The sequence below is a fragment of the Saccoglossus kowalevskii genome, chromosome 3 (genome assembly GCF_978046115.1).
Source record: "Saccoglossus kowalevskii chromosome 3, keSacKowa6.1, whole genome shotgun sequence".
In the NCBI taxonomy this organism is placed as follows: Eukaryota; Metazoa; Hemichordata; class Enteropneusta; family Harrimaniidae; genus Saccoglossus; species Saccoglossus kowalevskii.
Genome location: NC_140643.1, coordinates 25398316 through 25411764, shown reverse-complemented (window position 1 = coordinate 25411764; position 13449 = coordinate 25398316). Strand labels below are relative to the sequence as shown.

Sequence of the window (13449 nt, the reverse complement as noted above, 5' to 3'; positions counted from 1 at the left end):
TCTTATTTTATTATCTAGAATATGATAAATTGGAGAAAATTTCTTTGACAAAATATTTAGTCAGTAGGTACTATAGTCGCGATACATAAATTCTTTGATATGCGGTTTAAGAATGCATATAGACATTGTGTTCCCTTAATGATAAAAAGGAACTTCCGAATGACAAACACATACTGTAAAAAAACAGAATTACTGATTTTCCTATCATGGTATAATCCTTATATCTAAATAGGTAGTACCGTAATTATCAGTATCAAAAACACCACAATTAATCCCACCAACATTTTGCTACAATATTTTGCCACTTTCTCATTTGTTTTAGCTATTTTTTGGTGATTTTTTCAATAATTTTTGTCACCAAATAAACATAATTTCTTACTGGATACGAGTCTTTACCAAAAATATGAAAAAAAAAACTGTGTGTGTGTGTGTGTGTGTGTGTGTGTGTGTGTGTGTTTGTTTGTTTGTGTAATACTCAATTCTCCACTCTTACTATACCAGAATTCACAGGCATATTAGAAACAGAAATCTTATGAAGAAACAGCCTTTTTTCAGTGATACCAGAGTTTCCTCAAAAATTATAAGTATTATAACAATAAAAAAAAAACATGGTATATCTACAAACCTGAAAACAAAGAGAATCAGAAAAACTAGACATATGAGAAGAACAGCAATGATGACACCAACGATGATGGCAATTTTCACAACTGTATCCTCAGGTTCGCCTGCATACATCGGTACCGGGGTTGACGCCAACGTGGAAGACAAAATAGTGACAACTGGTCTCACAGGGGTCGTGGTCTGAGCAGGATCAGCTACAGGAAAGAATGAATTGGTGTTATACAATATCAGTATCAATTGGATAAAAGCATAAGCCATAAATTAAAAGACGTTCAACAAACTTTGACAGATAGCTTTTGGTAAATATCACATATTTAAACATATGCCAGATGGGGTGGCTTTAAACTGGTTGTCGCTGAGAAGCTTACTCTGCCAAGATTATTTCTACTTAGTTTATAAATCAAGGAAAATAATATAATTATGATATGTTGATCCACATGGAATAAAATACATAAAAAAAATTTTCTGCATTTTTTACTCTGATTTCTAATTTGTCTTATAATTATATATTCATGTTCTACCAATGACCCCCATAAAACTATAGTCAAACTTTGTTGAACTTTTGTTAGAATACTTTCCAACATTTGTGATAAAGTACGGTACTGTAAAGGTATTATTTTCACTGGTATTTAATTTCATGATTTAATGACATGTGATCATATTCAATTCTATAATTGTAGTTTTACATGTTTATAGTGATTGTACTTCACTTGTCATTGTAAATACTGAAATTGAAACCCAGAAAAAATTACAATAGATTATCAACAGTCATACAACCCATACAAGGAATTACTGAATTAGAAGCTGGGAGCAGGTAAAGGGAGTTAAAACCAAGTGCAAACTAAAAAAAAGTATAATTATAATAATAAAGGAGACTACATGAAATAAGTTATTAAATGAAAACAGAACAATTCTATTCAAAATGCAATCACTTAAAATATGAAACAACTCAATTTTAAAAATCAAACGTGAAAAAAAAAAAATAATAATAATAATAATAAAAAAACTATTACTAATAGTGACATGCCACAGAAAGTAATACAAAAAAAAAAAAAACATGCATGAATACTACATAAATACAGTACTACTGTGCAATGATTAACATCTGAAACTTCAATGATTAATAATTTTATAAAGCCAGTATCTTGAAAATAAGCATCTCACCATACTTGTTTTCCAACAAATTAATAGTGGGAAAATGTATACCGGGAGTTATTATAGCCAGTAAAATTGACAAGTTGAGGTCGTTGACCCCATACATTAAAGCAAGAGGCACCTGCACACGCGCGGGAATGGAGTCCCAAGCGACAATAACAACACACGCTAAAAATGCAAAGGCTAATGGGTAGACAGACGCTTGTTTGTGAACAATGACACGCTATGGCCATCTGACGCATGCGCAGGTGACGACTCCCCCACTTTAATGTATTACGTGGAGAATATACAACTAAAAAAAAAATTCCAAAGTCATATCAAATTAATAATAGGAAGATTTGATAAGCATTCAAGTTTCAGAGCTCATAAAAAAAAAAGATAGAAGAGTCAATTACAGTATTGAACTCTGTCTGCATGCAAAGAAGAGTATTAGCACAGTGAGTGGGAGACTCTGCTAAACCTTGTTATACTAGATCGTTTGAACGAACACAGCCATAACCACCATAACACACAAAATGCATAAATAAGCTGGTGTAGGTAGAAGCATACTATATACAACTATGAACAAAATCTGCTTAATATTCACCGTGCATGAAATGATAGACTGGCGTTTCCCGTCCGTAGTATGAACGGGTAGGATTTTTAATGCTAAACGTAATAGCCTGCACAGTGACGGCATACTTAGTGTTCAACACCAGATTGTCCAAGCGACAATACGAGGCAACCTCTCCAGACACCATACGCACTTTTTCTTGAGGTGTATCTAACTTCCAGTACTTGACCAAGTAATAGTCAACTTGTTTGAAAATGTATGCAGGTGGTGCCCAGAGTACAACAGCGGTGGTTTTCGTTAAGTAGGTGACTTTCAGACTTCTTGGTACGCTTGGGCCTACATTTATTGGAAATATTGTATTTTTAACATCAACTGTAAAATCATTACGTTGACCATATTTGCTCTGTTACAAGACAATTCCCAATAGAAAGCACACATATATAAACAAATTTTGTTTAGTCAATGCTGATTTATTAATACATTTGCATTATTAATAGAGCAAATATGGTACAGCTATATTTTTCTCACATACACTAAATTTCAGAGAGATGAAAAAAAAATTTGCATTGCTATGAATCTTACTGATTTTCCAATAATTCCTGAAAATTAGTCTAGCGTAAAAAACATTCAGGTGAATTCAGGCCATATATTTGACTTGCATATGGGGGGAAAAAAATGCTTGGTCAGTAATACATGAGTAACTCCACAGTACCTTTAAAAAAAAGATAAATGATAGAGGGTGCTAGTTACATTATACCTCATGATCACACATGTCTTAATTAAAAATAGTAAACAATGACATATATTATTACAAATTGTTGCAGTTACTGTGTGACAATAAATTTCAGCAATATGTGACCTTTAGAGGTTATGCAAAGCTCCAGGATATGTGACTAATAGGATTATGACAATTGCAGTATCGGTAATCACATCTTTCAACGTTCTCTGCTTAACTCTTCAATAACTGCATGAAATGCGGTCAATTTGACGACATGCGAACAAGTGTAGCAAATACACATATAGATGCAGGACATGAATTATCAATTCTGTAGTACTTACGTCTAGAATCGGTGGTTGTGTTAAGCATGATAGATGTATCGCCACGTACATTCGCCATTGATATGGCCGATACTTGCGTTGAATACTCCGTGGCTGCTTCTACAAAACAGAGAGTACTACTGTTAGGATGATCAATAGACATAAAAAAACAGATCTGGGGGAGGGGTAATTTCAATGGTGATAAAAAAAATCATCAATTTTCCATGTCTTGGCTGCTTATTAGAAATGAGATGCAATATGGTCAAAAACTGCGCAAACATTTTTTTTTCATCACAGAAAAATATTTATTAAAAACGGAGAATTGAAGATATCGACACAAAATGATCAAATCTCATAGAGGTCACCAAGGAACATATTTACCAAGTATAAACCCAATAGAGTTGTGGGTTTTCAAGAAGAAATCATTTGGAATTTCACTGCGACCCCGACTAAATCAGACCTACTGCTGAGCACAAACTTTTAGAGACTAAATTAAAGTATTGTATTTTCATGGTGCATGTAGAAAATGACTGCCACAGCAATACTACAGTCAGTGACTCAAAATGGTCACTGTATGTCTGAGAAAAAGGTGATGTAAAAAAATGAAAAAAAAAATGTCGTAAAGTACAAACCTAGTTCCGTTAAATTATAATTAATGACTTTTGGTTGACCTAAAGCTGTCTGGTATTGCCTAAATAATTCATCTGTACCAGTCTCCCAATATTCTATGATGTATTTTGCAATTGGATCGCCCGGTACAGGAACAGAGGGTTTCCAGCTGAGATCCATGGAGAATGCTCTTAAATCTTTGACATGAAAATTTGTAGGTGCACTAGGTTTCGCTGTATAAAAAAAAAAATAGATAAGATTCACACATGTCTGTTGTTGATAATGTGCATGAACACATCTATGTTGATAAAGCACATTTGCATTTCTATGTTGATATTTGTACATGCACACTTTTATGTGCAAATAAAACTGTGATTCAAGTGTAAAAAGTGTGGGCACTTCAGAATGGTGGCCTGGTCACTGTACTGGTACACTAGAATTGCCCAATGGTGGTCACTAACACAGGATGCCAGTAAAAACAATTAATACAATATTTATAATTTCCGGAGTAGAAGATCACAGAGCACTATTAGAATTGCATTCCCAAAGATTACGATATAATACGTCTGCAAAAACAAACAAACATGCTCTTCTCTTGTTCAATCTTATCAGAGACAGAGAGGGCAAGACGTACCTTGTTGCGTTGTCTCATTGACTGGTGTACTATAATTACCGATGCTGTCACCGCTGACAAAAGCTACCCATATGACATATTTTGTACTAGCATCAAGGCCTGATATTTCAACACTCTATGGGCGAGAAAATAAAATGGATGATGATGATGATTATTATTATTATTACAATGTTTGATTCCAGGTCACCTGACAGATAAATCTGTAGAATATACCATATTTTCTCTTTCACAAAACTTACTGTGATGTCTGTTTGCTCTACTGTAACATTTTCTTTCTGTGCATTGTCTTCATTCACTGCATACATTATGATATATCCTGATATTCGACAAAAGACGAGGTCATTCGACGGCCGCTTCCATGAGACTTGAATTGTACTTGTATCCCACGATGTAGCAGCAACGTCTTGTGGAATTCCAATGGCACCTGCAGTTGTTGCATGATAGGTTAATATTAAAGTAAAAAATAAAAATAAATAAAAATAAATAAAAATAAATAAAAATAAATAAAAATAAATAAATAAAAATTCAGCCAAACAATTGCAACCTTACCCTTGGTGAAATAAGCAATCAAATTCGGAATGAAAGAAGTTACCGTCAATGAAATGTCCCCAATCCAGTTTTTAGTGACTGCCAACATTAATGCCCAATCATTATGATACAAAGTGGGGCCAATTTATTTGTGCGACTCCTTTTTTCATTATGGCCATGACATTCATAATGCATTTTTAGCATGAAACTGATGATAATCAGATTCTGAAAACAGATGCATGTGGTGAATGTGGTAAATGATGTATGTGTAAAATTTGAATATGATCAGTCCAGCTATGATAGCAATATGGCTCCAAAAACAAAATGGCCATCAGTCAGCCATTTTGAATTAAAACAAGCAGCCTCTCGGCTGAGATAGCTCCGCTGTTAGCAAGGCACATTTCAATTAAAGAACTGAAGATATCATTAGAAAATGAACAATATGTATAGTATGTATAGCAATCGGACTTGCTGTTTTCAACAAGAATTCAAAAATATCACTTTTTACCAAAAATTACAAAAATATTCACCAAAATTAGAAAATTAATGATATCATCACAAAATGAACAAATCTGAGAGAGGTCCACATGTAGTACCTATATATGTAATATCAAAGCAATAGGACTAGCGGTTTTTAACAAGAAGTTGAAAATATCACTTTTTACCAAAAATGACAAAAACATTAACCAAAATTAGAAAATTAAAGATATCATTACAAAATGAACAAATCTGAGAGAGGTCCACATGTAGTACCTATATATGTAATATCAAAGCAATTGGACTTGCGGTTTTTAACAAGAAGTCAAAAATATCACTTTTTACCAAAAATTACAAAAATATTCACCAAAATTAGAGAATTGAAGATATCATCACGAAATGAACAAATCCCAGAAAGGTCCACATGTAGCATCTATATATGTAATATCAAAGCAATTGGACTTGCGGTTTTTAACAAGAAGTCAAAAATATCACTTTTTACCAAAAATTACAAAAATATTCACCAAAATTAGAGAATTGAAGATATCATTACAAAATGAACAAATCTGAGAGAGGTCGACATGTAGTACCTATATATGTAAATATCAAAGCAATTGGACTTGCGGTTTTCAACAAGAAGTCGAAAATATCACTTTTTACCAAAAATGACAAAAATATTCACCAAAATTAGAGAATTGAAGATATCATCATGAAATGAACAAATCTAGGAGAGATCTACCTCAGGTACATACACACCAAGTATCAAAGCATTCAGGCTTGTAGTTTTCAAGAAGAAGTCGAACAAGCAGCCTGTCGGCTGAGATAGCTCCGCTGTTAGCAATGCACATGGCAATTAAAGAACAGAAGATATCATTAGAAAATGAACAAATCTGAGAGAGGTCCACATGTAGTACCTATATATGTATAATATATCAAAGCAATTGGACTTGCGGTTTTCAACAAGAAGTCGAAAATATCACTTTTTACGAAAAATTACAAAAATATTTATCAAAATTAGAGAATTAAAGATATCATCATGAAATGAACAAATCTGAGAGAGGTCCACATGTAGTACCTATATATGTAATATCAAAGCAATTGGACTTGCGGTTTTCAACAAGAAGTCGAAAATATCACTTTTTACCAAAAATTACAAAAATATTCACCGAAATTAGAGAATTAAAGATATCATTACAAAATGAACAAATCTGAGAGAGGTCCACATGTAGTACCTATATATGTAATATCAAAGCAATTGGACTTGCGGTTTTCAACAAGAAGTCGAAAATATCACTTTTTACCAAAAATTACAAAAATATTCACCAAAATTAGAGAATTGAAGATATCATTACAAAATGAACAAATCTGAGAGAGGTCGACATGTAGTACCTATATATGTAAATATCAAAGCAATTGGACTTGCGGTTTTCAACAAGAAGTCGAAAATATCACTTTTTACCAAAAATGACAAAAATATTCACCAAAATTAGAGAATTGAAGATATCATTACAAAATGAACAAATCTGAGAGAGGTCCACATGTAGTACCTATATATGTAATATCAATTTGAAAGCAATTGCACTTGCGGTTTTCAACAAGAAGTCGAAAATATCACTTTTTACTAAAAATGACAAAAATATTCACCAAAATTAGAGAATTAAAGATATCATCATGAAATGAACAAATCTGAGAGAGGTCTACCCAAGGTACATATACACCAAGTATCAAAGCATTCAGGCTTGTAGTTTTCAAGAAGAAGTCGAAAAAGTAAAACATTGACACGGACGACGACGACGGACGACGACGACGGACAATCACTCATATGATAAGCTCCACTCGACAAAGTCGACAGCGGAACTAAAAAGTAAAACATTGACACGGACGACGACGGACAATCACTCATATGATAAGCTCCGCTTGACAAAGTCGACAGCGGAGCTAAAAAAATAGTGTGCATTCGGCTACCTTGAATTGGAACAGTCGGTCCTGGCATGTCTGAGATACATGTAATTGTGCAGACGAACATACACATAGACACACCAAGGTGAAATTATAAGTTATATAAAGCAAATGTGCTAATTCACATATCAGAAGTTTGTCTATGGTCAAAATAATTTATATTTTAACATTACAGTACACAATGAACGCAGTTTATAGTTTAGTTGCATTTCTATTGAGATGTGCTGAATAGTTCAGAATATAATTTTCCAAATGAACATTGAATACAATGGCATTTTGGGCAGTTAAGCTGTGTTCATGTTCACTTTGTGAGCCCATCCTAATGGTCTGACCCTGGTCTTTAAAACGTGCCAGATTTAGTTTTAGTCCGTGCTAAGTGTTCACTGACTCATTTTTTGTTAGCACAGGCTAAGGTATTTGACATCTTAGCCCGAGCTAAGGGAGCTGTACATGTGCGATACTAATAGACCAATCCCTAATTTTAACAGGGTGACCATAGAACAACCAAGCTTGCTAAAGAAAGGGCTGAGTTCGAATGGCACAGAAGACACTCACACAGAAACAGCATTTGGTTTTCTGATTACATTTATAATGACTATTTTCTTAACTAGAATCCCAGACAAGTATGGATGAACATGAGTATATTATGCACTTACTTTCTTTAAGTGTTGTAATTTGTTTCGACTCCGGACTGGGAAGCGAAGTCAAATTATTAGCTTTTGCAATGACTGCAAAGCTATAGTTGGTTTGTGATCGAAGTGACGTTATTACTGCGTATGTACTGCTTGTATTCACTCCACTATTTATCATTTCATTACCGTCCATACTGCAATAAAATAAGTGCATTAAAAATTATTAAATTATGAATGAATCTTTATGGTTTGAACAGCAACATAAAACCTTGGTTATTCAAATATCAACAGTCTTTGAGGAAAGTGTGTATGAAACGAGGATATAATAAAACAATTTATCACCTATTATTAACACAGAACTGAAATTTACAACTGATTAACGAGAAGCCATATTTTTTCCCACTATAACTTTTCGTAATCCGATGGTTCAAAGGAATTCGCTCTTCATAAGTTCATGCAAGTTCCATGTGTGAATCACATCATTGAATTTAAGTATGATAAATATTTACTTATCTTGAAATTGATCAATGAGGATCTCAAATTTATAAGTAATACATCAATGAACATTTTATGAAATTGTAGAAATACAGTGTTTTCATAACTCCTTTCCATGAAACTTAACTTGGAAATCAACAAAATTAAAATCAAGTTGGTCCAATCATAACTGACAAACTGGGAGTAGAAATGAACCCAAACAATAAAGATTCATTCCTTTAACATTCAAGGTTATACATTTGTATAAATAAAATAGAAACATCTGTTTTTACTGGATATGTACATGTATGTGTACAAGCAAGAGCAGCCTGATATTGGCTATTCAGTTTACATCGCAGTGTACTCAGTTGTGAGTTTCCATCACAGTAAATTCAAACGAAGAGTTACCCAATGCAAGTTACTTACATTTGTAAGTGGATAGCAGTGGTAGACAACATATCGTAGCTCAAACATACAGATATTCAAACAAGGCAGTTTAACAATTAATTTAAAATTGGTAATGACCAATCGGAATTAACACTGTCATCATAGCAATTCCTACTTCTCTTCATTCATAAAGCAAACGTTGTACTTCCGTGTAGTTTTGTAGTTTCCTGAGCATGACTCAAAACCATGATTTTATTTTCACCATATTCTGATTCTTAAGTGTGCAAACCAAGAGAAAAAATAACTTACCTCTGCAAAACAAAATAGGTAATTGCGCTGCTGAAGAAATCTGAGTTATTGCTTGGCAACCAATTGAGTAATACTTGACAGGAAGTGATGTCATTGACTGATGGCTGACCAGGAGATGCAGGTTTAACTGAAAAAGAAGATAAATCAATAAAAATGATGTAAACAGCACATAAATATCTTGTCAGTGAATATTTCATTTACTGGAGGTATTCATGTCTAAATGAAAAAAATAAATATATATCATCTTAGTATTGTAAATATGTAATGATATTATTAAAATTATTATTCATTGAATACTGCAGAACACGTTGAAATAGCTGCATACAATTTTAGCGGATTTTACTTTTATTTGATCTTATTTTAGCTAAAGTGTTGACAATCTCCCTGTGAGAATAAACTTTCTATTACATTAGCTGCATCTCGAATTAGCAAAATTACAGATTAGCTAAACTAGCTAAAGTAACATGCTAGCTAAAAAGACAGGTTTTACTGTACTCATTGCCAAGCAAAGTCCTGCATATTTTTCCATAGTAGCAGTATTATTCTTTTAAATAACCAATTTTTTTATTGATTAAACTTAGGTGACAGCAGGGACACAAAAGAGCTTGATACACATCAACTATTACAAACAAACACTCACAGTAAGAACACTTGAATAGTTACTTCACAAAAACACCTGATACACATAAAATATAAACATTCGCTACACATTGTCACTATATAAGAACACTGATACTGGATACATAAAAACTACACTCTCAGGCACTTTAGTGACATCAAGACGAACACTGTATATGAATAAAATATTGCCCCAGTAAAAGAATTAAATACCATACCCCCCCTCCTTTGCACAGTAATCAAAAAATCAATCAATTAAACGTCAATTCAAATTACAGTTATCATCATTCTCTGAATAGAAAAAAAAAATGGAACAACAGTCTTCGAAACGATCTCTGAATTAAATGAGTCATCAAGCAAAGGCTTACATGCATATGTGCATGCATTCTATAATAGGTGGATGGAGTGAAGGCTGTAAACGGAATAAACAGGAAGTGAATAGGTCCCACAACACAAAAGCCAAAGTGTATATCCTAGTGGTGATTTAGCACAGTGTATTGTAAAAGAGACAGCAATCTCAAACAGACTGGTATGTGCACGTGCACGAAAGGTCAGACTACACTATGGGTGACGTGATCAGCAATTAAGCTGCCACAAAAGGCAATTCCGCGAATAACGCTGGAGAATAATGAATAGCATGTTTGTTTTTTTTCACGTGAAAATCTTGTTTGCAGCTGTTATAAGTATTAATTAAAGTTTTGTTAGCTGGCCATGAAGTCTTTCTACAACTCCAGGATTTGGATCTTCTTGTCCATTTAAGGAGCAGGAAAACAGAATATCAATGAACACCATCCACCAACCCCACCATCCACATACATGTACATTGCATAATACCAAACAATGCATCAAAATTGTCACCATTCCGGAACCAGATCTCAGTAATGTGTGAATGGATTTGGTTTAAATGTGGTACAATCATTAAAGACAAAATAGAACCTTGATGCACTCCATTTTATTTTTAAGATCAAGTTCAAAATGGCCAAAAGGTGGCCATTATGTTTCTAAGAATGCAGTTCCATATATTTAACATGTCTGGGCCAATCATGTTTACATCACACATACAAAATGCATCATATCGCACATATGCACATGCATTAGTTTCATGATCTGATTCAAGATGGCTGAATGGCAGCCATTCTAAGACCAAATATGTCTTAAAATCACAAATTTCACCAGTCCGAAACCAGTCATGCATTGACAGTTTCTGTTTCTGTTTGAAATGACTGACTGGTGGAATTTTGTTTCAAAAATGCAGTTCAAACTTCACATATCGGACAAATGCACATATAATTTTGTGACTATCAAATCCAAAATGGCTGACCGACAGTCATCTTGTTCAAATGAATGCAGTTGCGTGTTTGTACTACACACATACATCACAAATCAAGTCATATACTTCATACCTAAGATACAAACAAGGACTATGTTTGACAATAACTTTTTTCATGTTCATTAAACAAGAACACAAGGTATGTTCACTGTATTCTGCAAATTTCGCGATTTCACAGTTTACTCAAACTGATATATAAAAGCAATAACACATGTACTAGTATATAATCTATTATACCAATAACTTCAAATAACTACAGTTACAAGAAACTAGCAAGGCAGTTTGACAGTTGAGTGGTCATTACTGCACAATCTAGTTTGATTCACTTCCCAAGACAAAAAGAAAAAAAAAAATTAAAAAAAAAAAAAAAATTGACAAGCCTAGAAAATTAATAGTCTAATAGTAGGAGTCAGTTGATAAAATGAAGGATTTCATCAGCGTCCTTGTACTATATTTCATTGTGTCAGCTAAGGACCAACCTGTGTATTATTTTACATAAAAAAACATGATGATGCATGTTAAGTAAGACTTTTGCAACATTTTTTTTTGCAATAACAATGCATAGTGATTGCATTAGAGTTGCCATTGATCTTATTAGGCGTCGCATATTCACCATCTAGTGATCGCATTCTGGAAAATTAATATGGTTAGGCCAGTTTAAGCGATACCTAGCATGGTTCAATAAAAAAACGTAATAATATGCGATGAGAGCATCACAAACGTGTGATGCAAATGCGATAAATGTGCAATGCGAATAAGTAAAATGTAGGAATGTGTATGACAGGTTAGGCAAAAGCAATAAATTCCACAAGACATAGAACAAATTTCTAATAAAAGATGCATGGCTAGTGGACTGTTAAAATTTTAATAGTCGTTGATCGCATTAATTGTGACAATAAAAAGAGAGGTAGCCCATAAGTTATTGCAGGCCCCTATAATATACAACTTTGTTTCTAGTGCACACAAAAAATAATTTACCTTCAACAACTAAGTTAATTTCTTCTATTACAGTTGTATTCCCATCTCTACATTGGTATGTACCTTCTTGTGATTTCATGGCGTGTTCTATTACCAAAACATTGTATTGCTTCATGTCAACACCATCCTTATACCAAGTTACCGTGGAATTGTCATTCGAACATTGTAAAACAACCTTTTGTCCAATCAATACTGTTCTCTCGATGGCATCAAGTTGGGTTATTACTGCGGATCAAAGAAGAGTGGTATACTGGTAAGTGGTCAAAACTATTATGCATTCTGATCACAAATCAAAGGGTTCATAAGATAAAGGTATGCAAATGGTTTGATAACAATAATTATTTGAAGTTGCACTAATAGACTATTTCCCATTTCCCAAGAGATCCTGCAATATATGTGAAATTGAACCTAAAAACAGGACAAACAAAGGTCATAGCGTCATGGTGGCGTCAAAACATCAAATTTTTTGAGTACTTAAGAGCCTAATAATATGCCATACACATTTGATGATGGTCAATTTTGACGAAATATCTCAATGTCATTTCGACATTGAACAATAAATAAGAGAAATTAAAGTTCAAAATCAAATGATTTGATTTTTGAGGTATACGTTCAATAAGCATATTCATGTATTGCCCAAAATCTCGCAGTGAATGGAAAATCACCTATTGCAAGATAATCACAAAAAAGCAAGAAGAACAGACATTTCTAAAAATACAAGAAATGAAAGAAATGATTAGTTCTCCTGAAATCAACGTTAAATCATGTTATCAAATGTTTCTCAGGAATACCTCGACTAATTTCATTCAAACTTGCTGTTAACATCACTCATAGCAGGTTAATGAGACAAATAATTTTCTTTTGCTATTTTATTCATACATGTAATGTCCGACTGGTAACCATTGTATTCTTCATGCACCTCAAATACACCTTCACAAATTTTGTTAAAATTTGGATATTTTGGGGTTTTGATGAAATTTAACTGACTGTCATTTTCCTAAAAAATCTAAATTTATTTCAAACTTTGTATGAACATCACACATAATAGGTTACTAATGCACATTATCCCCCCCCCCCCACCGAGATTTGATTCAAAATGGCTGACTAGCAACCATGTATTGTTGTTCTTATTTTTCTATGTCTTTGA

General features: G+C 33.4%; 1 protein-coding gene across 2 annotated transcripts in view; it reads right to left on the bottom strand.

Annotated features, from left to right (window-relative positions):
* LOC100377393 (putative receptor-type tyrosine-protein phosphatase mosPTP-1) overlaps positions 1-13449 on the bottom strand; it is a 47139-nt gene that overhangs the window by 21373 nt on the left and 12317 nt on the right. The window contains exons 2-10 of one of the 2 annotated variants that reach the window (XM_006822230.3): positions 12303-12527; positions 9377-9503; positions 8231-8400; positions 4850-5034; positions 4611-4725; positions 4000-4209; positions 3389-3487; positions 2363-2665; positions 626-815 (exon numbers count right to left, since the gene is read on the bottom strand). In XM_006822230.3, coding sequence (XP_006822293.2) covers positions 626-815; positions 2363-2665; positions 3389-3487; positions 4000-4209; positions 4611-4725; positions 4850-5034; positions 8231-8400; positions 9377-9503; positions 12303-12527 — 1624 coding nt within the window. The remainder of the gene's footprint in view (positions 1-625; positions 816-2362; positions 2666-3388; positions 3488-3999; positions 4210-4610; positions 4726-4849; positions 5035-8230; positions 8401-9376; positions 9504-12302; positions 12528-13449) is intronic. The other variant, XM_085496966.1, reaches the window with a different exon arrangement.